The sequence below is a fragment of the Corvus hawaiiensis genome, chromosome 1, assembly GCF_020740725.1.
Source record: "Corvus hawaiiensis isolate bCorHaw1 chromosome 1, bCorHaw1.pri.cur, whole genome shotgun sequence".
Taxonomy (NCBI): domain Eukaryota; kingdom Metazoa; phylum Chordata; class Aves; order Passeriformes; family Corvidae; genus Corvus; species Corvus hawaiiensis.
In genome coordinates this window covers 60,048,484-60,076,173 of record NC_063213.1, presented here as the reverse complement: position 1 = coordinate 60,076,173, position 27,690 = coordinate 60,048,484, and the positions used below count along the sequence as shown (strand labels likewise).

The window sequence follows — 27,690 nt, the reverse complement described above, 5'->3', positions numbered from 1 at the left end:
CTCCCGCCCCGGGCAGCTCCGCCGCCACCTCCTCCCAGCGCCGGGGCGCCGCCTCCCGCGCAGCACGACGGGAACCGGGGCCGGCCCCGTTCCGCGGGAGCCCCGGCAGCGGCACCCGGGCCCGCCCCGCCACCCCAGACAGGCATCTTAGCGCCGGCACGGATACCCGAGGCCGAGGTTTGTACTATATAGTTATGCGGAGCTCTTTTGTCCCCCCTGCTTAGGAGGCGAGACGGCTTTGTGCCCAGACACGTTTGCTTCCTATGGAAGATTTTTGGAGCTTCCCTATACGTTGGGCTGACAGAATATTTTCATTGGTAACGCCATCGTGCTTGTGACAAGGGTAGTCTGACGGCAAAGTGCAGATTGGTCGTTATGCCAGCATCTCTCACAGCATAGCACGAGAACATGACCAGTTCTCTGCAGTCACATCCCATGGAGATCAGTAGCTATCAGTTGGTAACAGGGCCTGGAATATCCCATGGCCTTTGGTTGCCTATCTTGCTGCTCCCCTTTGTAATGTTGCTGGCTTCAGTGGGGTGTGCCCCACATTAACAATATGACTCATAGGATAAGACACGTTGCCTATTCCTGCTGTCCCATAAAACTCAAGTCATTATCCTTAAGGCCTTTTAGTACTGTTCAATTACTCTGAACTAGTTGGATTGCAAATTAAGTAAAACTAGGCTCATATATACACTTGGGGAAAGAGTCAGACACAGAGCAATAAGGGCACATCACAGGCGTGCAAACAAGAAATGAAAAGGGTACTATGACTGTTTGCAGGGCAGAAACACTAGTTGCAATCAATAGCACTAATTATGCTCAATAATGAATGTGATTGCATGCATTAGGCAGACTTCTGACACATCAAATGAAAACTGCACACCAAGCCTCTTTCCACAGGAATTTACAGTCACTAGGCACTTTGTTATTTTACTAAGGTTTTTTCCCCAGACCTCTAGTTCTGCTTCTTTACCTATCCATAACAACTGTGTTCAGCAGCTAATGCAGGTCAGCATTGATCTAATGCTTAGAACTGACTACTTGTGAGGAATTGCATGTTTTCTTTGGATTCTACCTCAATTCAACGACATCTGCTAGATATTCTCAGAGGATGCTTTACCTCCTCCCCATTCATCATCCTCCATTATGTTCACAAAAGACATATGGTAGATGTTCTCTGAGCCTGTTTTATCCCCTCCTTTCTCATCCCTTCTTTCTGATGGGTTCAAAATGAATTGTAGGAATCCTTTCAAAACAAGCAGAGTTTTATTCAGTAGCCCTGCAGGAAGAGCTAACACAACACATATGAGTAACTGGGGTTTTAGACTACCTTCAGCCTGAAAGCATTGCAGCCCAACTTTATTTCCAAATACCCTATCCAACATTTTGAAAAAGGTAGTTTATACTCAGGAAGCATCTTAAGGCTCTGTAATCATTGCTCATATTTTGATTCTGTAATGATTGTTTTTTATTGTTGGGCACAGCGTGAAGCCCTTCCAAAACTCCATATTGTACTGTATCTCCTCCCTCTTTTCCCTGTCTCATGGCTCTAGCATGTTTCCATGACACAACAATGGGTGGTAGTTAGAGTACTCTCCCATGAAGTGTGGGGTTTGCCCTCTCAGACACAAACGGCCATGGAAACCAGCTCTTCCACCTTATGTACGAGTAGTATAAGGAATATGCTATTAAAAACAGTTGTGTTAATCTATATGCTATTAATAAACAGGTGGGAACTTCATCTTTACTGGATGTAGTTCAAAATGTTTGTATTATTTCCTATTGCTGCCTAAGTTAGCTATCTAAAAGTAAGGAGTCTAGTTCAAATACAGTCTCAAATTGCATTTAATTTTGGGTTATCTACAGCTGAAAGAGAATGTAGCAACACTGCACTCCCTGTGCCCACAACTATGTGGTGCCACCACATTTCTTGTATTAGATTTGGAATTTGATCCATTTCATTTGTGGCTGCACAATCAGCTGATCCAGCTGAAAAACTACTTCACTGCAGAGAAGTTTCCTGTTGGATCATGTCATCCCTCTGACTCACCTTGGAATTAGATCAGGCATGTGAAGAGGTGGGAAGGCACAGCTGGGGACAGTACTTCATCGGTCTGGGTCAGGAAAAACAGGCATGTCCAGGGGATTATTCATCTGTTCTATTTTGGACCTCATTCTGAAGACGGCCTCTGCAACAGTGACTGTGTTGATTTCACAGATGAGCCTATCTGTCCAACAGTTCTCTGACTTAGGGCTTGTCTCTAGACAGCCTTATAGCAAGTTTTAAGTAGGGTGTTTTTTTGAAATATATGCTACTTTTGTTTGAAGTAAGCAGTCTCAGATGACTGATGCAGACATTTCTTTTTTCTTTGCACACTTCTCTTTTTGTATAGTACTGTTGTTCAGATACAGCTAAAAGATCACAGAATGGCTTGGGCTGGAATGGACCTTAGGGGTAATCTAGTTCCAATCCCCTTGCCATGGCAAGGGACACTTTCCACTATACCTGGTTGCTCGGTCCCCTCTTCAATCTGGCCTTGAACGCTGCCAGGTTTGGGGCATCCACAACTTCTCTGGGCAACATGTTCCAGAGCCTCACCACCGTCACAGTGTGGAATTTCTTCCTAATATCTCATTTAAATCTACCCTGTTTCAGTTTAAAGCTATTACCCCTTGTCTTATCACTGTGTCTCTACAATGTCCTTGTTTAAAAGTCCCTCTCCAGCTTTCTTGTAGGCACCCTTCAGATACCAGAAGGCTGCAGTGAGGTCTCCCAGAGCCTTCTCCAGGCTGCACAGCCCTGACTCTCTCAGCCTGTCTCCACAGCAGAGCTGCTCCAGCCCTCTGATCATATTCATGGCCTCCTCTGCACTTACTACAGCAGGTCCATGTCCTTCTTATGTTGGATTCCACAGAGCTGAATGCAGTACTGCAGGTGGGGTCTCATGTATTTGGTTAATTTCCAGCGTAACGCACCTCCTGGATTTTAAAGATGTGACATACTTCTAAATTTGGTTTGGTAGATGTTTTATGTTGTTTGTTTATATAATTTATGACTTATTTTTTTAATTATGACAAGAATTAATCCATATGAAGGTTAGTTCTGGATTCTGATGATATACAATGACTCGTTTCCCTATACTCTTCAGTAGGAAAGGATACTTAGGAACAGTAACTTGTAAATGACCATCTGCTAGGGAAGTTCTAATGTTCTTTACAATCACTCAGTTGACACCCATCTGCATTAAACAAGCATTCTCTAAGAGGAAGGCAAAACCATTTTGGCCATGGAGGTCCACTGCAGTTCCATTTTACTTGTCACGCCTATTTATTTTAGTATATATTAGTTTTATAACTGCTGCATTGTAAAATAAGGTGTATGATGCCAGGAAAAAGTCAGGCCAGTACACTTCTAGCAAGGAGACAGATATGAAGAACAATGTTTGTCTCACAAATCAGTTCCACTGACCTTTATTCTGACTACATTTTCATTATAGTCCTCTGTGTACATTGCTTTTGGAACTGGAAGCTGTGAAGAAATGATAATCAAAGGAAAAGAGAAAGGTTCAGAATAGAGCAAGTGCCAGCCATCCATTTAATCACAGCTTTTCTCTCTGACAGGGCAAGTACAAAATGTTTTGGATGGCATACAAGACGCTGTAATGCATAACCATATGATGATTTGACTAAGACAAAATTTTTCCCAGTTACAGGGTACATGTAGATGTTTTAACTGCTGGACCACAGTGATTTACTTCCCATCTATAATCTTATTGTGTATGTCCTAATATTTTGCAAGTATCCAAGTAGCATGGCTTACAGTGTTCTTATCTATTTCGTTATGTATAGAGAAGATATATGAAATGTATCAATACAGTAAGTCTGGTGTCTGCTGTTATATGGGAAATCAGGCTAAAATTATTTCTTTGTCCCTTTTTACCTTAATATTTATGAAGTATGCAAGTAGGATTATATGAAGCATATAACTGGAGTTCCTTCCAATCCATGTAATCTTAGAACTAGGCAAAGATTCTAGTAATAAATTTTATAAAATAATTCATTTTTCCCTGACCATGTTAAAAATTGTGATGTGCAACTTTCTAGTTGATGTTTGCACATAGATGCCAGAAAAAAGGGTTATACTCCTCAGTCCCTCTGAATTCAAAGTAGTAATTGCAAACCAACTCAAATGAAGATTTCATATGTTAACGCTGCAGTTTTGTTAAATGATTTTGGATAACAAGTTCATTGAAGTGAAACACAAAAATGTGTTTATGCTATTTGCCTTCATAATCTTGTGGTAATGTATTGTGATACACCTGTAAAAAGCAGGTAACCTCTAAGGTGCTGGCTTCTGGGATCTCTGGGTGCCTGGGCTTCCCTGGGGATGCTGGCCAGAGCATCACTCTGCGCCAGCTTCCCGACACTTCTGTAGGGAACCACTTGTCCTAGTGCTTTTTTTGGCACAAACACCTGTTCTCAGTGTGGCCAAACTGACTACACCCAATATGGTCACCTCTTCATGCTGATAACTCAGACCAGTTTTCAACCAATGATAAAGTTAAAATTAATCTTTCTGTTCTCCACCACTCTTTGAAGAAGGAAATAGAAATACTTCTACTGACCATAACGGTCATCAGATTGGAGCACTACTCACTTGATAAAGAGCCCTTTTTAACTCAAGCTCTTGAAATAAAACTAACAAACAAGCTTAGATTCTGTGTGCTCTGTAGCTAATGATGGCAGCGGGCTCCTCTATAGAGACTGTAGTTCTCACCCAAGCAAGCTACCATTGAAATACACAGAAAATCAGAAGGAAGTTTTAGTATTATTTAGTATTATTGTGTTTTGTGAAACCCTGTGAAAAATTTGCCTGTATCTGTTGGGCAAGGTAGCAAAGCTTCTTTATAAGAAGAATATTAGTTTTATTGCATAATATAGAAAAGGGAATTTAAGAATATATTTATGCTAGCAGTTAATTTCCAAAGTGTATTTTATTTTCCTCACATGAACAGTACCATTGAAGTTAATAGTACTAATTTCAGTTTTAAACATTTTATATATATACATATGTATACACACAATTAGAATATTAGAGTGGAGTTAGCTTCTTGATACAGCCAGTCTGCAGTGTGCAAAGATGCCAACTGTGCAGATCACATCATATCTAAAATATCCCATAAAGAAAATAATTGTTGTACAGAATTCAAAGTCTACTATAGCAAAAAGTACACTGAGTTTGGGTAAACCAAAAACTCAGATAAACCAAACTCAAATGAGCATAGTCATCTCACTTTAACATGTGTTTGTTCTTCAGTGTTGTAGCTTGCGTCATGGTTTTCTTCCTGGAGAGGATTAAATAGAACAGTACACAAGGGCATCCCAGACTGGTGCTTTTCAGAACATTTAATAAACCAGTGGGTTTCGGATATGTAGAATCAATAGTTATCATACAAAAAATTCTAAATGTTCACACCAGAATTTTTGTATTTTTATAACAGAAATATAAAATTCTACATCAGTCTGTGTTCACGACATTTCTTTTCCTTTGCTGACTACTGAGCTGTACAGTCAGAGGCTTAATATGAATAATTTATTTTGCAGTAGCAGTGCAAAACTCCAACTGCTTCAGAAGTGCCAAATGTGAGCAGATCTTCTAGTTCTTCCCACAAGATTTATGCAATCCATTCTACACCACATCTTTTGAAAGCATCTTCTATCAAATTCCTAGCATAGTAAATTAAATAATAGATAGACCTGGATGAATGCACAAAGAGACACATACACAGTGTCGTTCAATTTAGACATAATTCTGTTTACTTGCATTTATCCTTGAATACCTTACTGGTTCCTACATAGCATAAACCTAGAATAGTGTGCAAGTACTATATATAAAATCTGTTATCTAAACACATTGTTCTCGCAGTGTGGTGGGAACATTAACTGAAGACAGGGCAGAAGGACAAGCAGAATTTTAAGCTGTTAAATTTTGCAACAAATTCCCCTTGCCAGGATTTTAAGTTAATATCTAACATTTAACTGGTCTGAAGTATAAAGATGATTCTGCCAGGTTCATACCAAGTAGTTCTTGCAGCATTCAATAGTAGATGACCTTCCCCTATGATAGTGGAGCTGATAAGTCATTGTATTATTTTCAAAGCACTACAATTTTTCATTTCATAGAAATGTTTCCATATTAAATAGATAAATTTTGTAACAAAAAACCCAAAACACTGTAGAACATTTCATTAGAAAATAATCCCATGAAAGCTTCACTTCGTATTTCTGGAAATAGATTGGGAGTAAAAACCATTCAGCTTTATAAAGTTTTGAATATATATGTGTGCAATACGAATCTAGAACTAAAATATATATTTATAATATCAATCATGAAGACAAGGAAAACCACTCATTTTTGTAGTAACAGTAGAGCAGTGTTGATGATTTGGAGCTAGAGTGAATAAAGGTAAACTGCCAGGGAAGGTTGAGAATGAATATGAAACACAATGATGCTCTCATCTACAACACAAAAGACCTTGATTTGACTGTCTTGAAATTTATTGGGAAGGTTGATTTGTGTTTGAATAACCGCAAAGTTCACCTCAATTGATAAGCCACTCATAACAGATTTTAAAACCTGATTTAGCTAATGTGATTAATGTATAAGCCTATTCACTTCCATTGATTTAATTTCTGTATGTAAAGAAAATCTGTTTTATTAATCATTTTGAGATTTTTTGGGGATTAAAAAGTTCTAGCCAAAGCTGAAATATTAGATGAAATAATTTCACTACTATATAAGAACATTATTTCAAATTAAGTACAGATCCTGTACTTAATGCTTTGAAAATAGCTGACACTTTATCAAATTTAAATAAAGGATTCAGAAAATACAGACTAGTAACCACAAATATATACATTGTAATTGACAGAAATAGTTATTTAAAGAATAACAATAGGAAACTTATGAAAAAGAAATTATGTTTCAACTAATTTGTTGCAAGTCCTGGAACATGTAATAATAAAAAGAAATTTGTAAAAAAATAGCCTTAACACAACCAATATGTTTTGAAAATGCTGCCAAAAATATGTCACACAGGAATCACCAAGGATATGAAGTAGCTACAGATTAAGGAAAAAAATACCTCCATGGATTAGAACATGGGAAGTGGAAACAAAGAGCAAGTTTATTACAGCAAAATTAGAGCATTGGGATGTTTATGAAAGTTCTGTAAAAAGTTTTGTGCTTAATACATTAATAAATGGTTGGGAAACATAGACAAATGGGGATGACAAAACTTGCAAATGGAACAAAATGTTTAGTTTATTTAAATCCAAAAAAAAGATTATGGGGATATTCAGAAATTTTACATCAATTGGGTGAATGAGTAGTGTGATAGCAAGAGAAACTGTAAGCTCAATAAATAGTAACCACAATATTAGAGCAAACACATTGAGATGCTTCTCCTCACCAGTAAGTTCTGAATTGACTAAATTAAACAAAGACAAGCCCGGTCATCATTACAGATAATGTGTGTATCCAAAATCAATAAATTTGAGCAAATAAATAGGGGAAGGAAAGTAATACAGAATTCTAATGAGAATTAGACAAACATTGCTTATCAAATTTGAAAAGATTCTGAGCAAAAGCAGGGAAAACATCCAAGAAGGGATTTAAAAACGGAAAATTTTTACTTCAGAAAGAAAACAGGATTTGTTGCCTCAAATCTGCCGTGGAAAAATCTCAAAAGAAAAATGGCAAAGGACAGCTAAAAGCAGTAAAAAATAAAAACTGATACTAAAAATTGGGATCAAGTCATGCCTTTCTCCATAGATCATAATTTAAAATAAGAAAGTCTTCATCAGTTAATGAAGTCATAAATTGACAAAATCGAATAAGAAAAAAAACCCACTTTACTCATAGTATGTGGTTAATTTTTGATGCCCCTTTCAACACTACATTGTCAAAGCAAAAAAGTTAGAAAGTTTGAAGAGAGAAGAGGAATTCAAGTGGAGAAAACATGTAAGTAAGATAGCAGGAATATCCAGAATTAAAACAATAAATATTGAAAGTATTTTGGAAAGCTACAGTTTAAACCAACTTACAGCTGTTACATTGAGGTGACATGTAGGCTCAGATTAACCCATATTGGCAAAAACTTCTGAGTTGGGTTGTTCAATCCTGTGTGTAAATTCTTTGTCTTGATTTTTTAACCACAGGATTCTCAAACTGGATTATATTTATGACTTGAACAAAAGAAGTATCTGTGTATGTATAATAGTGGTACCTACTGTAATCTTACTAGCATATGCAACATGCTCTTTTGCCAGCTACTCATTTTGCACACATTATACATTTGCTGTTGCCAGTGGGTGTGTATTTTGAGGCTGAAAGGTGAACATCTGCTTGTGTGTTTTGGTGACGAGGGAGAGACTTAGGTTTTTTATGGCACATCTGCTTATCTTTTACATGAAGGCCCTCGACCTGAGGCATCCAGGTGTCTTCAACATTGAGATACCTACTCCACCCTAAAGTAGATAGACTTGGACTCTTGAAATTCTACTGAACAAGTATCATTTAAGATACCCTGGCCCAGTTTTGGAATTCTTCTGTCTGTGTCCGTGTCGGAAGTATTTGGGCTGAGTGGCCATGGTCACCATCCTTAGCTGTGGAAATGAGGAGCCTGCCCCAAGTAGCAAGTGGCATCCCCAGGCTAGCAGAGATGAGCCAGGTGTCAGGATAGTGGGTGCAGCCCACACTCTTGAAGAGTCATGTCACATCAACCTTGTTCAGGCTAAGGCTGTCCCCATTCCAGAGCCAGTCCCAGCAATGCTACCTGTGCTGGCTTAGCTTCCCTGTGCACTTGCACAGAGAGTGAACTTTTACAAGGTAACATGAATATTCGAATGTCATCCTTCAGTCTGACAGCTGAGTGCTCTTCAGGCCCTTGGAAGAAATTTCCCCTTCTCAGGTGTGGGCCTTAGTCCTCCTCGGGTATTTAGGGTGGTATTTATGGAGACCTACCAGACTCTCGAAGTCACCCTGGCAGGTGGCTGCTTGGCCTTCGAGGTGGGGGCCTGGGCATATTCCCACCAGTCGGGCTCTGGCCAGACTCCCAGGTGTTCAATCTCAGACACACATTTCTGTGTTTCCAAGAACCGCGCTATTTTTTGTCACTTTTTCTGATGTGGGCTGTGCCCGCTGCTGCTGCCTGACGGTCAGCAGCAAGGCCGGGTACCATCCCATCAGGAGCTCCCTGCTGATGGAGGCTCACCCACCCCCGCAGGCTCTGGCTGACCCGGGGAGCCCCGCGGCGCGGAGGGAGGAGCGCGCAGGGCCATGTGAGCCGCTGGCGGCAGCAGCCCTCGGGGAAGACAGATGGAGTGAGGGACAGCGCTCGGTCCGGCTGTCAGCGCGGCCCCAGCCCCGCCGCGGAGGGAGCCCCTCCTCCCCGCCGTGTGCGCCGTGCTCCCGGCCGGGGAACCATGGCGTCCAGCGAGGAGGACGGAGGCGGCAACGGCGCGGTGGAGGAGAAGGAGAACGGCAAGAAGAAGAAGCTCGGCGCCCTGGCTACGACCTGGCTCATCTTCTACAACGTCGCCATGACCGCGGGGTGAGCGGGCGCGGGCGGCAGCGCGGCGCCTCCGCGGGGCGCAGAGCGGCAGAGCCGGGGCGGCGCGGCCGGGGCGCGGCGGGGGCCCGGCGGGGCCGGGGGGCGGCCGGGCGGGAGAGCCGGGACGCGGGGGAGCCGCCGGGAGCGGGGCTCTCCTCGGCTGCTGGGCATTGCCTAATACGGTGCAGCGCTGCCAGCCGCCGGCGCGTCACCCCGCGCCCGCCGCGGAGGTTAAGTATAGCCGGGACCGGAATGCCGGGCGGGGGAACCGCGTCCCGCGGCACGGCCTCGCCGGATGCGGAGGGGACTGCTGGCCACCCGCGGGGAGCCGACAGCGCTCCTCGGTGCCGCCGGCGGCTTCACGGGCCCGGGTCCCGCGTGGGGCGGCGCGCTCGCCCCGGCTCGGAGCTGCAGAGCCCGCCCCGGCTCCCGGCAGGCAGAGCTGTCCGGAGCCAGCGCGGCCCGCGGCGCCCGCGGGCGGTAGGGATGAGCGGGGACCGGTGCAGGGGGAAGAGCTGCAGTAGCCCAGCAGGTTCATTTGAGCTTGTGCTCCGTGCTGCGAGGCTTTGCTGTGAGAAAAGCGGGTATTTATTTTGAATAACAGATCGTAAGAGCAGTCAGGTTTATGATGTTAGCGCTCGAAGCACGTATTGTCACTTCTTGAAAATTTTCCCTGTTCACTAACTCTCGGGGAAAAAACCCCAACCCATTAATTTCCACATGCTTAAAAGAAAGCGAAGAACTAAACATTTTATAACTTCTAGGGCGATATTCATCATGAGAACAGTTTTACTTTGGCTATCAGTGGGTGATCTCTCTGCCCTTTGAATCCCGTAGAGTAAAACTGACACGCCGCTGTTGAGGCAGGAGCTCAAGCACTGATGGAGAAAGCCAGGAATGTGATCGTAATGGCTTTCTTCTCACTGGCAACTGTGAATCTTGAATATGTATTCAAGTCTGTTCGTATATTATTGCAGCACTTCTTGAAAAGTGCTTTTACGTGAGGTTAATGTTACCTCATTGAATTACCAGTCTCGTGCTCCATGTGTGAATTTGCTAATGAACACTGACTCTTGCCACTCTCTTTTATATGTCTCTAAAAGATTATCGAACCATATTAGTTTTGACCTTAGGTGCAGCTTCAGTATCTCCCACTTCCTTCTCTCCCATTTTCCATTAATATCAAAAGGAATTAAGACATGCAAAATTGGATTTTTTTTATGTTGAAACAGAGAAAAAGATAGGATTAAATTCTTATAATCATTTATGGGTACAATTTATATATATTTTAGCTTATCTTTGTTTCTAAAAGAGATTTAAGGGACTCAGATGACAGATCAATACCCAATCTTGCTCAAAGTTCCAACTGGAGATGCTGCCTTTATTAGAGAAAGTGTTTTCCATTTCCTGGTGATTCGTAATACTCAGTACAAGGGCTTTCCTGAGATCCAAAGTCAAAGCCACTGACAGCTAAATAAAACCATCTACAGAAATTTATGTCCACATAAAAAATCCTTTAAGAAAAATACATTTGCAGTCTTTGATTCTGAGTGTCATCCAAGATTACTTCTCTCTGCAATGCTTTGGTTGTGGAATGAGGTGCAGAAAATGCCTTGTTAGGTTAAATGTATTATGACTTCTCAGTCTAAGTCTCAGACAGAGCTGTTGCTGTCACATTTGTGCTGCCAGCTGGATGTAAACTCACTGTCACCTTCCTCTTGTCAAACACTTCACTATAAAACAGGGCAGCTTCACTGTGAAAGACTAGCAGTGATATTCCAGTAATTCCTCGTTTCCACAGTGGTGGCAGAGAACCTGAAATAAACGCGCTCATATTTAAAATCCGTTATAAAATCTTAGTAACACTTGTGGGGGAAAATTTTGGCGCACTGACAGATCGGATTCATGGGCTTAAAGTAGAAGGGATCAAAGAGGGGAATCATTCCTGCTGTGTGGGGAAGACTTACTAACTCTGTGAGTTTGAAATGCTGTCATGAGGTGCTGGAATGGGGCAAACCAAGTGACTGCATAGCAGTAGCTGCCGTGTGTAGGGGTTGTTAAGGGGCTGATACTGGAGTCCGTGCCATCCGAGGTGAACAGGGAGCTGTCAGTATCCATGTGGCTCTCATGCTGTCACAGCAGAACGGATCTGACCAAAGATTACTATTTCCTGGTACCCTGGTTCCAGTGCTAGCCTATACCTTATGCTCAGGGAGGAGTATAAGAAGATGAGTTAAATATTTATCCAAATGTTTATGTAAATATTTCTCTGAATATTTATAATCTCTCTGAATCTGCCTCTGAGTATTTCTAAGACCCTTCTGCTTTGTCACTTGGGCCCTTCCTTAGCCAGAGCTCATGTCGCTGTAGAATATACTTGCTATGGCTTTATGGAGAATGAAAGGACTGAGTAATTGTTCCCAGCAACATCAGAGAAAAAGCTAAACTAAAATTTTTGTCATTTTTGATTTTTATTTTTACCTCTCAAAGTAGCCATCCATAGCTCTTGTTATGCCTATGTCTATATTAAAGAATTTTTATATTTTCTTAGTGTTTTTGGATTGAAACCTGAAGTTTTCAGTCTTCTTGCTAATATGATGTTTTAAGAATGAGGTATAGGTCTGAAAGGCTGAGAGGGTTGGGTTTTTTCAGGGTGGAGAATGGAAGGCTCCATGGTGACATTATTGCAACCTTTCAGTTCCTGGAGGGAGCCCACAAGAGAGCTGGAGAGGGACTTTTCACAAGGGCTTATAGTGATAGAATGGCTTTAAGTTACAACGGCTTTAAACTGAAAGAGAGAAGGTTTAGATTAGATATTCGGAAGAAATTCTTTACTCGGAGGGTGATGAAGCACTTGCAGAGATTTCCCAAAGAACCTGCAGATGCCCCATTCCTGCAAGTGTTCAAAACCGGGTTGGATGGGGCCCTGAGCAAACTCATCTAGTGGAAGGTGTCCCTCCATACAGCAGGGATGGTTGGAACTAGATGATCTCTAAAGTCCATTCCAATCCAAACAATCCTGTGGTTAAGGAACATCTAGTACACTGTTTTGAAAATCTTAATTATATAAAAATGGGTTTATTATGTGGAAGGAATTCCTCATGCCTTGGATTATTTTACAGTCTGGGCTGGTTGTGGGATCAACTCACAGTTTAGAAGTTTATTTTTTTAATCTCAATTTCCATTCCAAATCTCAATTTAAGTTTTATATCAAATTCTACTATGATTAAAAGATATTGTTACTTTTTCTTTATTTTACATTGGAAGGGTTATTAGCTGCCATTGTTGTTCAGTTTCCTAAAAAACCCCAGAAAATATTATCCAACCCCCTCAAATGTGCTAGTTAAATATATCTGCTTCTGGAAGTCAGGAGCATAGAACACCTGTCTTGCAGCACTTGGGAGTCTGATTTTTTAATCAAGTTTTAGAACACTTCTCAACACTTTTGAAAACATAATTGTAGTGGTAACTTCATGTGGACAATCACAAACATTGTGAAGCATAAAGATCACCAGTCAGTCCTGAAATTGGTGAGTTAAGGGGCCATGAGAAATGTAAAACTGATGTGCATAAATTCCAGTCCTTTACTTTTACAAACTTGCAACCCAGTGACTTCAGTGCCAAGCTCATCATGTGGTTTCAAATAACAGTATTTAATAGTCAAGATGCATGAGGATTTAATAGTAAAAATATGTAGTCACTAGCTAGTGAAAAGTCTTCTGGATGGGTGGTTTTGGGGGGTTCCCTCAATTAAGTCAATCCTCTGAAGGTAGTAAGTTATCCTCCATCCTTTTCCAAGTAAAGAGATGAGTGTAATGTTTACATAATATTATATAATATTTATGTTTAAAGATATTTTTGATGATCTAAGAACACTGACAAGTGAAGAATCAAAGATAATCCATGAAAAAAAATGCTCTACTAAATTATTTACAATGGATGGATATTTTTAGAATTCTAATTTGAAATGTATCCATTCTCTTTCTTTTATAGGTGGCTGGTATTAGGTATTGCCATGGTGCGGTTTTATATACAGAAAGGAACACATAGAGGCTTATTCAGAAGCGTTCAAAAGACGCTTAAATTTTTCCAGACATTTGCTTTGCTTGAGGTAAATTTTAAACATTAGTTTGCTTTACTGGATGCTGCATATCACAGGCAAAACACATTATTATCCTGAATTTAAAATAAAAATATTATATTAGTACTAAAAGCCTTTTTTACTTTATTATTTAATGAAGATTTGGGGGTGGGAAAGATGATTACTTGAAACAAATGGGCACATGTTTTTCAAACTTAATTCTAATATTTCTTTAAATCAGACAGTGCCTGGTAACTGCTTTGATTTGAGAGTCTTTAATGCAAAAGGCAAAATCTTGAAGGCATTACAGCCAGCAGATCAGCCCTCCAGTGTAGTAGAATCTCATGACCATCTCAGAGAGTATAGGTTACCTATAATTCTTTATACTGGACTTACTATCCTTCTGTGCCTTTCCTGCTTCTGCTTATTGCGAGACTGGATTCACATACCCCATATAATCCATTGCAACGGGGTCTGTGCCAGATGTGCAAAGTATTCTTTAAGTAATACTTCTGCAAACTATGCACTAGTGGTCTCAGTTCTGGTACATCTTTGGAATGAAGCTTGGGTTTATGGAGCACTTGCAGTTCTTTCCCAGGCACAACGAAGAGTGCCTGTCGACATTTTAACTTTTTTCCTCAATCTGCCTATGACATCTCAAGTTCAAACAACTATTAAAATCATGTCACCAGCTGTATATAGGCTTTTGTGCTGTTAAACTTACACAGTAAGTAATTCTATTCAAACCTGCCAAAATAATGAAAAGTACTTCATGCTCTAAACATTACTGACAGAAAGTACATTATATCTAAAGCTCCATAGCTGTCATTGACAAAAGTATAATAATGTTACTAATCTGTAATGAATGCAGGGCATTTGAAAATTGCTGTGTATTTAGTGTTCCTTATATGACTTCCTCTACGCTTTTCTGTAAAATTCTTCTTTGAATAAGGTAAAGGAAGGGAAGCTTACTAGCTGAAAAAAATGCTCTGTAAGTATCTAAATGTCTAATATTTACAATCAATTTGGAAAACAAATGTCTTTCATGTATTTGCACAGCTCAGATATTGAGCCCATCCCAACAGATTGCGAGGGCTCTGCAATGTATTTCTTTTTAAGACTGTTAGTGGGAGACAAAAACCAGAATTGAGCCTAGGTTTATATTAATACCAAAATGCCATGTTTCTAGGGTAGCTAGTAACATGCTGCACATAGTAACCTCTGACTTATTTTTATTTACAGGTAATCCACTGTGCAGTTGGTGAGTTCTTTGTTTTAGTTTCTCCTGTAATTAGTTAAAACATGAATTGTGGAACAGAGATAACATGTTTCTCTTTTTAAGGAATAGTTCGCACATCTGTGCTTGTGACTGGGGTCCAAGTGAGTTCAAGAATCTTCATGGTGTGGTTCATTGCACATAGTATAAAACAGGTATGTGTGTGAGCAAATTATGTTTTGATAGCTTTTAAGGAGAAGCTATTAATACAGTTCTCATTTCACTAGGAAGACCAATTTAAAAATTAATTATATTCCTACAGAGAATACTTACATACTTGAGTGCAATTTTGGAACTTAGGGTTACAAAATGGAATTTGTGTGATTCTTCCCAGGATACTGAGTCTGGGTCTTAGTTGTGAGTTGGCAGTGTCTTCAGCATCATGCCCTCTGTGGTCTGCCTAAGTGAAATCAATGACTACTCCTATTATTTATGAGTAAAACTGCCCCAGTGTTAACAGTTCCCTTTCAAAAATTTTAATAAGCACTTGCTGAATTAATCTAAAGAAATTGTAAATTTATGTCTTTAAATTTATGCCTTAAATGGAATTCACCTGGATAAACATGGTTACGATTTTGCAATTTTTTTAGAAACCTTCTCAAAATTTTAATGTTATGATAGCATTAACATTTGATGACATCCAGCATGTCACAATGGCACTTAAGGAGTATGTAAATGACAATAGTTTATTTGCCTGGCTGTAGGTGGCTACTGTAAGGCTAGTGATCCATTAGCAGAATGAAACAAGCAGTTCACAGCTAGTAGGTAGGACATTAAGTTCAGCTTGTGAGGTGTGCTTTCTATGAAAGGTATGTAAAAAAATTAAGTGATAGATTTTGTGCTCCTGAATTTATTCAGAACTTGAAAAGCTGAGCCATTAAACTGTCTCACCAGCAGATGGCATAGGCCTTTCTGCAGATGGATTACCTTAGCACCTGCCTCAGTTGCCAAATCTTCAGTTCTCTAGAGGACTTGTTTTCCACACTGCATCTTTTCCTTTACTATCAATTTTCTTAACATGGAATAAATTAAATAGGCTTTTCATAGGTTTTTTGTTGTTGTTGCTTTCTTCTTTTTTTTTTTTTTTTTTTTTTGGTAAGCTAAGTGTTTTTATCTTTTTCTGTAAAGCAAAATGTCTCAAAGATTAACTAGATTTTTATATTGAATGTCTACATGTGAGCTGGTCTATAGCAGTGCATTTTGCCATTTTTTATTATCTGCAGTGGATCTTTAGCATATCCAGCAATTTCTTTTATTTCCTCTATCGACACTACTGTAGGCCAAGCTGTGTCCAAAAAAAAAAATATATGCCTGAATGTATGTCTGATTGTATTTCATGCTGTTATTGCTTAGGAGGCATGAATGTTCAGGGTCACTTTAGGTGGTGAGAGGCACGTCAGTGATAATAGCAAGAGCCAGACTTCCCCTCTTGACTGCAGATTTGCAAGGCAGCAGATAGGAATTCTCTGCACACTTATTTAAAGCTCTTCTGCTTGGATTTAGCACTGTGACATGAATCCAAGTTTGAGTTATCAATGTTTGTCTCTAACTGCATGAGGCAAAAAACAGCCTAATTCTGTCTTTGCTTGTTTGTTTGGGTGTCTTTGCACTTCAGTTGTTGCTATTTATTTGTGATTTTGGTGCTATTTTTATGTCTCCATTTTCTTTATCATGTTGCTGAAATCCTTCTGCTAAAAGTGCACCTTCTTTGACACATTGAGGGTGCGATTTTATGAGCACTTATAGTTCTTCTTGATTTTTGACAGTTGTGGATTTTCAGCATCTTGGAGATAGATTAAGCTTTGTCTCCATGTTGCATTTTATTTTGAAAAATCATTTCCCTCTTTTGTAATTTTAACAAAACTTGTGTTGCTTTATTCTATTTCACAGACATCCCTGGAGCTTTTCAGCTTTCAGGCACAGAAGTGTATTACAAAATTCCTCCCCTCTTAAAGACAAGAAAATTACTTGTGTGTAATTCTTCCTCACAGAAGGTAGTGTTTGTAATAGATCCCCAGGTGCCTTCTTTGTGTGTGGGGACTTTTGTTTATTTGTTCACTCAGAGTGAAAAAGAACTCATGTTTTGAAACAGCAGAGATGTGCTACCTACCAGTGAGGCAGTTTAATGACTCAGAACTTAAATCTTAAATGGGATTGTTCAGTGAGTTTACCCAAAGATCCTGATCTACCACCTACTCTTTATTTAGTGAGCCATCTGTGCTCCAGCTCCTTAACTATCTTAGAGCTCCCTGAATTCTGCCAAACCTGATCTTCTGTGACCAGGTTCCAGTTAGTAGGTTATATAAAGCAATTCCTTTTGTCTGATGCTTCATGGAGATGTGCATTATGCATTGAGGAAGAAGCAAGATATAAAGTAAGAGAAAGTTTAGGAAATTGAGTAGTGAAATGCAGAATGATTAAAAAGTGATTATGAGAAGACATATCTTCTGTATCACTTTTGTGTTCCTTCTGTTTTGAGGAGTAAGAAGGTAAACAAGTAGGTCAACCACAAATAAAAGAAGGATAGTTAGATGTGTGGTGGAAATGCAGGTAGAGAATAAAGAGGAGGAATAAGCTTAATTATAGAGTTTTATGTTTTGATATTTGCATAATGGATAAATATTGCTCAGTTGGCAAATGTCTGTATGTTAGTAAACACACATGATAATGAAATGTACATGGTAATAGATTCAGCATATCACTTTTGTGCCAAAACTTACTTTCTTTACAAGATGCTAGTTCTGCTCTATGTATCTTAAAGAGAAGTCTGTTGCAGTTTGCACAGAAAAGAAGCTTAAGGATGAAGAAAATGTTGGTTCTTTATAATTTTGCAGATCCAGAATGAGGAGAGCGTTATTCTTTTTCTGGTTGTATGGACTGTGACAGAGATCACTCGATATTCCTTCTACACATTCAACCTGCTCAACCATTTGCCATACTTCATTAAATGGGCCAGGTGGAGATGTCTTGCACTTGAGTTTCTCAGGATTCTGTGCATGTTGGTTTCACGCATGCTGAACTAACACACAGGAGAGCAGATGTTTGAGCTTTGGTTTTGTGTCAGCAAAGTGCAAGTCAGTTGCTTACAGTACTTGGGATCATTTTTGCTTGGTTTAAGATGTTAAAAATATTTTAGCTGAGAGCTTTGGGGTATGGTTTTTTCTTTGCTTTCTGTGCCTCACAGTTTGAACTCTGCTTTCACTTAATTTTTTTTCTCTATCTTTGGAGTCATCTTTTAATTTGCAGTGTGACGATGCTCTTGAATACAGTGCCCAAAATTAAGCACATGTGCTAGTCTTTGTGGATGTTAGTTCTTTGAAAACATGGGAATCATTGTCACTCAGTCTGTGTTATTACTACTTTATAAGAAAATCTGCTTTATCAGAGCTTCTGTAAGATTATATCCATGTAGTGAAGTTAAATACTGACTTAGTTTAGCCCACCAAAAATTGTGTTCCATATCAAAACTATTTTGATTTTGAAGCATACTTAAGGTTGTCCACTAAATCCACATACACTACAGAGATGTGTTTTTCGGAGAGTTAACTGAAATAGTATTCTGTGTAGTCATTATTTGAAAAATACATTTAAGGCAAACTTACTATGTTAGAAGAAAAATATCTAACCTACATTCAGTGCAGGCAACTCTTATTTTAAAGAGTTTGTTTTTTTCTTTATTTTTGTTTTATAGATAATGCAGGTTTGTTGCTTCTAATGCACTTCTTTGATATGTCTGATATTTATGTCTATTCTTATAAAATATTATCTTTTTGCTAGTGCCTAAGTTAGAGACTTGTTTAAGCACTAAATGACAAATTTAAAGATAGGCAGATTGGCTATCATCAGTAGCTTTTTATACAGACTTCAGAAAGAGAAATGCATTCAGAACATATTACATTGACAGATAATTATTTTTGCCATCAGGTCAGTGTCCCCTGAATAACAGAATTTTGTTTCCTTAATATAGACAATAGGGAAAAACTGACATCTCACAGAAGAGATATATGGTGAAATATTAATAGAAACAAAACATATGAAAAGGTATTATTTTTTCATAGAGTCCAAAATATCCCATCAAGATTCATGGATAAACAAACAGCACAACTGGGCATAAATTCAGTACCAAGAGAGATGGAATTTCTGATCTTTACCTTATAACTGCATAGAGACAAACTATATGTAAGGCATCAGCTCCTTATCCAATCTACATTCTTCCCCTAATCTACATTCTTCTTGGTGCTGCCAAGCAATTGTACAAGGGGCAAAGGGCAGAAACTGATGCACAGGAAGTTCCACCTGAATATGAGGAAGAACTTCTTTACTGTGCAGGTGACCACACACAGGAACAGATTGTCCAGAGAGACAATCCAGTGTCTCCCTCACTGGAGATAGTCAAAAACCGTCTGGACACAATCCTGTGCCATGTGCTCTAGGATAAACCTGCTTGAGCAGGGAGGTCCCTTCCAACCTGAACTATGCTGTGATTCTGTGATTCCCCTCATCTGTGAGTCTTCTAAGCCCTTCTGCTTCTAGGACGGTTTCCTGCGTAGTTGCTGTTTTGGATCTCATTTATTTTGATCAGGGAGTGCACACTATACCTTTCTCTCTGTGTGACAGCTCTCATTGCTGTTCCCTATATGAACTGGAGAATTGTTCCTTAGGAGAACCTGGACAGCACAAAGCTCATTAATTACAATTTTCATTTTGTCACTGCCTATGTGGCCTTTGGCATTCAAACCACTTTTTCTTTAGACTGGATGCTTTGCCTTTTATTTGAACATCATCTCACTTAAAAATGGATCTGATAAGTTTCTAGCACTTTCTAGTAATTTTCTTTTCTCTTTTTATTCAAATTTCCATTAGTGGTAAATGTAGTATTCCCATGTTGCAGTGAGTAAAACAGCTTTTGATGTTTTTCAACATCTTCATTATCTTCAAACAAATTGTAGTGCATACAGTTGACCCAGGGTGTGTGCACTGTGATGAAAATATGTAGGATCATCTGAATTTGGGATTCAGTCCTGGTCTGAATCCTGTCAGTGAAAACAGGAGTAAGATCAGTATACTTTAAAAAAATCATTATTGGAGACTAAATTTGAGGATTGTTTTATTAGAAAAACATAAAAACATTCTGATACTTCACTGTCTTCAAATAAAAGCACTGAGGAATGCATTCTCTTGTCAACCTAAGCAACTCTGTCAAAAGTAACTGAAACTGATATTCTGTGTCATCAGGATGTGGTCCTTGATTCTGGTGCAGGAGCTACTGTAATACATTGCAGTGCCACTAATAATAACAAGAGAAAATTTTTTAAGTTTATCGGGTGTTTCTCACAAGTTTTTTTTATTTTTCAATGCAGATACAACTTTTTTATCATTTTGTATCCTGCTGGAGTTGCAGGTGAACTGTTAACCATATATGCTGCTTTACCCTATGTGAAGAAAACAGGAATGTTTTCGCTGAGACTTCCCAACAAATATAATGTCTCCTTTGACTACTATTACTTCCTTATTATTGTCATGTTCTCCTATGTGCCATGTAAGTATTATTTAACTGTAGAAACATATCAACGATATAATAATCAATCTTCAGTGATGCTATAAACACTGCCTGTATTAAAATTTGCTGAACACTTTCTACTATAAAAGCCTGCTTTCTCTTGTTCCAAGCTTCACTGTGTTTTAATTGGTTGGACTGAAATTTTCTGTCCTGTGACCTGCTTAGGAACATAAGCTGCCTTAAAAATTTCAATGAAAACGCTAAAATTATTTCTCAGACTTGGACAAAGTAAGAAAACTTTTTGCTTACACACAGAAATGTCTGTAACTGTGTCGCTGAGACTTTCTAGTGCCTCTCCCACTTTGAGTAATGGCTTAAAATTGGTCCTGCAAGTTGTGCCAGAGATTTGCTGTGGCTTTTTTGCTACTAATAACCATTTACCTTGGAAAAATCACCATCCAAGCATGCTCAGGAAAAACTTGAAGCAGTATTCTCCAAGATTTCATTTCACAGAAGTCAACCCCCCCAAAATCTCTCTGAACATCTGCAGTCCCTGGTTTTATCAGTTTGTGCTTGTACTTGCGCATACCAGAAGCCATGGAGATAACAGTAGGGACAGTATCTGTCTTTCACTTCCAGTGTTATTTCCACTGCTAACTAAGCAGTGAAGACAAGGAGAAAGCAAACTGATATACCAGATATTCCACCATGAATGGGGCTAGACCAAACTTGGCAAATATAATATTTTAGATAATATTAATAATAGAATATATAACGGATTTTTTTTTTTTTTTATGATCCGTACATTGAGGCAGCAGATTAGGGAGAGAAATTGAAAAGCAGGAAAATTGAAGTTAAAAGGTCTGTGATCTGCATTCATGAAAGGTATTCTTCTGAGAAGGTGACCTTCAGTATGGACTTTTACAGTATGCATGCACACTGAAATTTTTTGTCCCAAGAAATCATGAAGGCCAACAAGAGAGATTTATGTCAGTAAAAAATATTCTAAGGTGTGATAACTTACTAACAGTTTTACATCTGTTTATATAACAATGCTTCAGGAATAAATCCAGTTTTCTCACCATTAAATATAAGGATCTACTCTGTCAGCAGGACAGTAATGTAATAGATGGCAGAGGAACAGAAAAGAGGGATCTCCTTACTTCAGACTTGAACAAGTAGGGTAAATTTGTATCCTCCTCCAAATATTAATTCAAACATGCTTAGGACAGATTTGAAGGCTTCAAGCACCACCAGAATGTGGTTGAATCCTGTTTCTACAAGGAAACTGTTGGGGCGAAGTTCCTTGAACACAAGGTATTCAGGGGGCCTTGTCTGAGCTTTGAGTAATTACTGTTTTTCAAATCACTGCAATGTTCATGACTTGTTATTTACCTTAATCAACTCAACCACTGTGTGCCATAATTTTTACTCAGTTCATCATTCTGTAAAATTGTGGTTTTCCATTATGTGATCTGTTGAATTTTTTCATCTAATTTGCTTTCTTCTATGCTTTGATCAAGTATTTCCACAACTCTACTTCCACATGCTGCGGCAGAGAAGAAGGGTGCTTCATGGAGAAGTGATTGTGGAAAAGGACGATTGAGTCAAGCTGTGTAACCATGGTGCTTTTAGTGGAAAGGAAAAGAAAAGAGGGTAAAAACCCAAAACTTCCTCTGATTTTTCTGAGTCCAAGTTTTAAAACATGGAACAAGAATAAACAACTGTGCCTAAAATATCATGGACTGTATTATTTTTGCAATTAATATATTTTCAGACCTACCTTTTCATCCTTGGATTCACTTTGACTTTTAATTGTTTGTTTCTCCAAAGAAATTATTTTCTTATTTTCAATAGGTTGATGAGTAGCTTTAAGAATTAGAATAGTTGGCTACTGTGCCTTCTGTTCTGAAAGCTCTGTTATGACCTGTAGTCATTATCAAGAACAGAAGGAGAGTTGGTAAGTTGTACTGAAAGTGAGTCTTCTGGAAAACAGAATGTAAATTACGTAATGATGTTTTTCATAGACTAGGTAAATTTATTGTTATTTAAGCTTTATATTAAGTAATACCTTTCCAGTTATAAGTACTGTAGAATGTTGTTCGACATTTTTTGAATTACAGTATCACGCTGCAGAATTCCAGAAGAACTTTTGAAAGGAGCTGAATTTGTGATTGTCAGTGCAAATTTGGACCTCCCTGTACTTTCATTTGTTATTTGAAAGATACATAGAATAATAGATATAATATTAACTGGTTAAAAGTTTGTGCTGAGTTGTAAGCATGATGTGTCTACCTTTCTCTAATCAGTGGCTGGAATGGGACTCCCTTGCAGAGCAAAGCTGATTGTCAGCATGTTTCCTATTCTACATTTAAATTATGTATGCAGAAAAATCAGTATTGCATTGAAAAACTGTAGCTATGGTGAGATATTTGACTTCTTATAATAGCTCAGTGGGATAAAATATATTTGAAATAGCATCTTAAAATATAAATTGTGCTTTAATTCATCCCATTGGGCAATTTTAATTGCTCCCTCCTCATTAATTGTTTATACTGTGTTAACCTAATTCTATTTCATGTCTTCAGTAATCTGCAAGAAGGATCTACAGTATATTAATAAAATTCATGGGTGATATTACACCATATCATACCCGAGCGGGAGAGGTCCAACAAATTAGACACAGCCTAAGAGATTCAGAAAAAAGGTGATACATTTGAGGAAACTTGGATACTTAGTGAGAGAGAGAAGATGGAAATGTAGTAATGCGGTATGAAGCCTTGAAAATGTAGGCAACAAACCTGTCTTGCTTCTGGCTTCACTAATGTCAAAAGAAGAGTATACATATGTGGAAGAGCTGCATCAGGCAGCTGGAAATCAGAATACTTGTGATTTCTGAGGTAATTTCTGGAGTACAGTCTTATATTTTGGCTACCTCAGGGATGAAGAATTGGATAATCTGCTAAAAGCTCAGAGAACAGAAACAAAAGTAGTTGAAGTGAGGAAGAAGTCGGAAAGATTGAATCGTTAGTATGTATAATTCTTTGTTATATGACAAATACATGGAAGAGCTTTTCTAAGTATGAAGGTGTAACTAGAACTGGTTATATGAATTTGAAATAAGGTAAATAGCCAATGAATGTCAGAAGAAAGGTCCTACCAATAAGATCAATTAGGTTACAGAATGACACGGTGCTTATCAATGCATACAGTGTCTTGGAAGGTTTTCAGTTAGAATTGGCAAGAGTTTGAACTACATACTTGAATAGGCAGTTTCCATTTTTAGCTTCAATGATACTATGATAATACAACTTTTTAAAAATTTGTAGATACAGCAGAAAAAGCTGTATCAGTAATTCGATTTAAAAAGCAAGGATTTTCTGTATCCCTAAATTTCAAATTCCATTTTGTGCCTTAAGTTTGGGATATTTATGCATGTCTTCATTACACATAAATGAGGTTCCTTTTATATGACACGTGCATAGTGGACTTGAGACAGAACAGTTGTATTTCTTTAAATTTTAAAAGATGTGAACTTAGTATTCCTTAAATTTCACACAAGGTGCTCTAATTTAAGTTACTATTTCTGTTTTATATGCAGCTAAAATTATTAAAAGTTTTAAATATAAATGGCATTTACAACACCGAATCACAAAATAGTTATGTTACATGTGTTCAGACTAGCAGTTGTAGGTGTTCAACATTCTTTGAGTGCTGTTTTATAAACTCCACTTGCTTTTTGATCTATGAGGAACATACTGGCAGTTTTGGGACATATATCTCAGTTAGCAAGCAGAATAGTGTGATGAAATATTAGAAACTAAGATTAAACTAATTTCTGTGTCTCTTCTTTTAGTGTCAGGGCAGCTCACTGAAGACCATAGCTATCAATTCATTGAAAATACATTGGATACTTAAGGATGTGATTTGGAAATCCTTGGTCAGATGAGTGTATCCCACAGATAGTATTCCTTCTAAAAGGAATACTTGTGCTATAAAAGTTTATTGTATTTGTTTTCATTGTGGCCTAAGGATGTTACCATATATTAATCAATGACTTATTTTATATTCTTTTATACATGTGAAATGAAAAAAATACAACACTGCTACAATCTTGGGTTGCACTTCCATAAAGCAACAATGTACAAGGTAATGATACCATTTAAAAACTGATTTACAGCTACAAAATAGTCTTGCTAAATAATGAATTAGTAAAAGTAAAGCTAAAGTTTACTTACAGTATCACATTCAATGTTTTATAGACAAGAGAGATTGCCATGTAGATTAGTTTACATGGCATTTACCTAAAAAAAAGTAAGCAACATGTTCTTTTCTTCCTTCTCTTTTTTGACTGAAACCTTTCGCTGAAGCCTCCTTTTCACAGAATCAGTAAGGTTGGAAAAGACCTCCAAGATCACAAAGTCCAACCTTTGACTGAACACCACCACATCAGCTAGACCATAGCACTAAGTGCAATGTACAATTGCTTCTTGAATGCTTCTAGGGATGGTGACTCCACCACCACCCTGGACAGCCAGTTCCAATGCCTGACTTGCCTTTCCGTGGAGAAATTCTTCCTGATGTCCAGCCTGAACCTCCCCTGGCACAGCTTGAGACCTTTTTCTCTTGTCTGGTTGCTGGTTGCTATTCTGTTAACATATCTTCTGAAATCTAGTGAGAATTGCAGGTAACATTTTCTTGCTATTGATTTCAGATGAGCTAGAATTTTATCCTAGGTATCTTATTTAAATTTCAATATAACATTGTGAAACATTTAATTAACCGGTTAATGGACATGAAAGCTTAAGTATGATTTTCATATGGTGCTCTCTTTCCAACTTCTTTTTTACATCTGTCTTTTTTGTCTTCCTCTCTGCAATATTCCTAGTTTTCTAAAGCATTTAAATCCTCCTGCTTATGTAAGATTAGGAATGTATTCAACCATCAGCATCTCTAATGTTTGCATGTAGTCTTTAACAAAGTGTCATTATAAAGGTATTTTCTTACTTGTTCAATATATGCCTTTTGAAATGAATTCATATAGAGAATGGCCTTATGAAACTTTTTGAATGGCAGTACAGAGGAATAGGGAGATTCCTTTTAATCAGGTGATATTTCCTACTATTGGTAGAAACAGAAACAAAACACACCATCCTTTGTATAAACTCCACCTGAAACTAGCTGGATTTCTTGAGGTTCTCCCCAGCACTCACACACCGTGAAGAGCTGTTTTGGGACAGATTGGGTTGTTTCACACCTTGGCCCAGAATGTTTGGAGGTCAGATCCTGGCTTCAGGGCATGGGCAGCAGAAAGGAATATGGTGCTGAGATATTGCATCTCCTGCATTGTGTGCCAAGAGGTCACTGAGGCCATTGTGAGCAGTAGTTGATAGATGTCATTCCTCTTACCACGAAGGATGTGAGGTGAGAGGAAGCTCAGTGTGCTCTCATTACCTTCTGCCTAGGGAGCTCAGGAGATCAGCTGGGAGGATCTCAGTGCACAAAGGGTGTTTTTCTGTGTTTCAGAAAGGGCTTTCCCGCTCCACTCAGCTATCTTTTGCTATCTCTTAGCCTATATGTCTTGAGATTACTGGTCTGCCAGGATGGGTATGGCATACCGCTCTCAACAGCGCAGTTCAACATTAACTGCCTTGGAGAAGTGGTGCAGGGTCCTGTTTCTAATTCCCATTGAGCATAGCATTTAGCCAGGTTCGTGTTAATGGATAGATTGCAAGGCTAGTTAACAGGGAGATGCATTGAGACCCTTTCTGTGGCCAGATGGAACCTAACTTTTCTTGCCTAGATAGAAATATGTGCATTTTAAATCTTGGTCTAGCTACTGTTCTGTACTTGCACTCTTCATAGTAGCTAACTTCAGTGGATATTTGGATATGTGTATAATTACTAGATAAACCAGAATGAAACCAAATCACAACCATTATAATAATTTATAATTTTAAATTAGTTGTTACATTAACAGTTTTTTAATTCAGCTCTTGCTTAATCTGCCTTAGAAAGAAAAAAAAGAAAGTTAATACAAATAAATGTTCTGCACTAGGCAGTAGGGCTTCATAAATCAAAATTTTCAGGCAGGCAAACTGGCTGCCATTCATAAAGGATTGTTTAAGTGGGTTTTTTTGAACAAAAAAGTAGAAAGCTTTTCTGAAAATCAAGGTTTATTTAATAATGTGTATTTTAAAATGTGCTGAGACTTACTGTATTGTTTATCACCAGTTTACAATTTAAATTCATGCTGAACCTACAGTTTTTATAGATGATTAACTGTAGCCATTAAAATGTTTCATTCTGTGTTTGTTACAATGGCTGTTTAAAAAACAAACTCCCCATTTTTCTGCAGAGCTCTGTGTTCTCTTGCTCAAGTGAGTTGCAGTATTGTTATTGCCCACGATGCTTTGCCAGGCTGCTAAAGTGGCAGGTTTCAGTTTGCCAAAGGTAGCTCCATGAACTTGCTTCCAGGAGGGCACAGCTTCACAGTGGGTGGCACTCTTGGGTCAGTGTCAGGCACTGTGTGCCACTGGCACCGTTCTCGGGGTCTCGAGTGCCTTCAGTAGGACTGACGGCTTTACAGATGGCCCCAGGTGATTCATCCCTATGACTTCCCAGATGGAGAAGACCTGTCTGGTGAACTCTTAGGTCACAAAAGTAAATCTGACAAGTGACCTGAGAGCTGTACCAAGAGAACTGTGGAGAACCTGAATGTTGGGTGACTCCAGCCCTCTCTAGGAAGCTGCTGCCAATTTCACGCCTGCAGCTGGTAGTGGCTGGTGATGTACGGTACATTCTGTGTCATGTTGTACCACCTGAAACATGTTGTCTTTTTATTCATACCTCTCTTGCCTCTCTGTTCAGTCTTGAATGTATTTGAATGTCCTTTCAGTTTATGGCTTTGTAAAAGTGTAAGTGCAGAAAAATTTAAGTGTATAGAATATATATGTATAGAATTGCACTTGAAGTTTCTTAATAGTGTAAATGCACTGCAACTGCTTATTATTGTTATTTCTTCTGAAATGCATTATCATTAGAAGTTTACATGGACAGGAAAACAACATAATATGATACTTCTAATAACTTATTTATTTGCAAATATTATAATATTTTTTGGGATATAGATTCAGATATTTGTTTTAGAGATTGTTAATATTGTAGCATTGTAGAAAATAATCCTCAATTAAAAGACATATTCTAAACTTTG

General features: G+C 38.6%; 1 protein-coding gene across 5 annotated transcripts; it reads left to right on the top strand.

The window, feature by feature from the left end:
• The first annotated feature begins 56 nt into the window (after positions 1-56).
• On the top strand, positions 57-27,690 carry HACD1 (3-hydroxyacyl-CoA dehydratase 1). Of its 5 annotated transcripts, none has more exons than XM_048307072.1 (7): positions 57-177; positions 13,614-13,731; positions 14,944-14,962; positions 15,044-15,132; positions 17,812-17,933; positions 20,338-20,516; positions 22,001-27,690. In XM_048307072.1, exons 2-7 carry the CDS (start codon positions 13,636-13,638, stop codon positions 22,081-22,083), a joined length of 588 nt encoding a protein of 195 aa, XP_048163029.1. In that variant the 5' UTR covers positions 57-177; positions 13,614-13,635; the 3' UTR covers positions 22,084-27,690. The 5 variants fall into 5 exon arrangements, with proteins under 5 accessions (XP_048163029.1, XP_048162998.1, XP_048162989.1 ...); XM_048307063.1 differs by lacking the exon at positions 57-177 and adding an exon at positions 9,405-9,620 and having other exon boundaries at positions 15,050-15,132; XM_048307053.1 differs by lacking the exon at positions 57-177 and adding an exon at positions 9,405-9,620.

What these genes read in the sequence shown, in the direction of transcription:
- HACD1 (XM_048307032.1), top strand. Translation starts at nt 9,270, where the DNA reads ATGGAGGCTCACCCACCCCCGCAGGCTCTGGCTGACCCGGGGAGCCCC. An exon ending in TACTTCATTAAATGGGCCAG is followed by an intron (nt 17,934 to 20,337) that starts GTGGAGATGTCT and finishes TTTTCAATGCAG; the next exon opens with ATACAACTTTTTTATCATTT. An exon ending in CATGTTCTCCTATGTGCCAT is followed by an intron (nt 20,517 to 22,000) that starts GTAAGTATTATT and finishes GCTTTGATCAAG; the next exon opens with TATTTCCACAACTCTACTTC.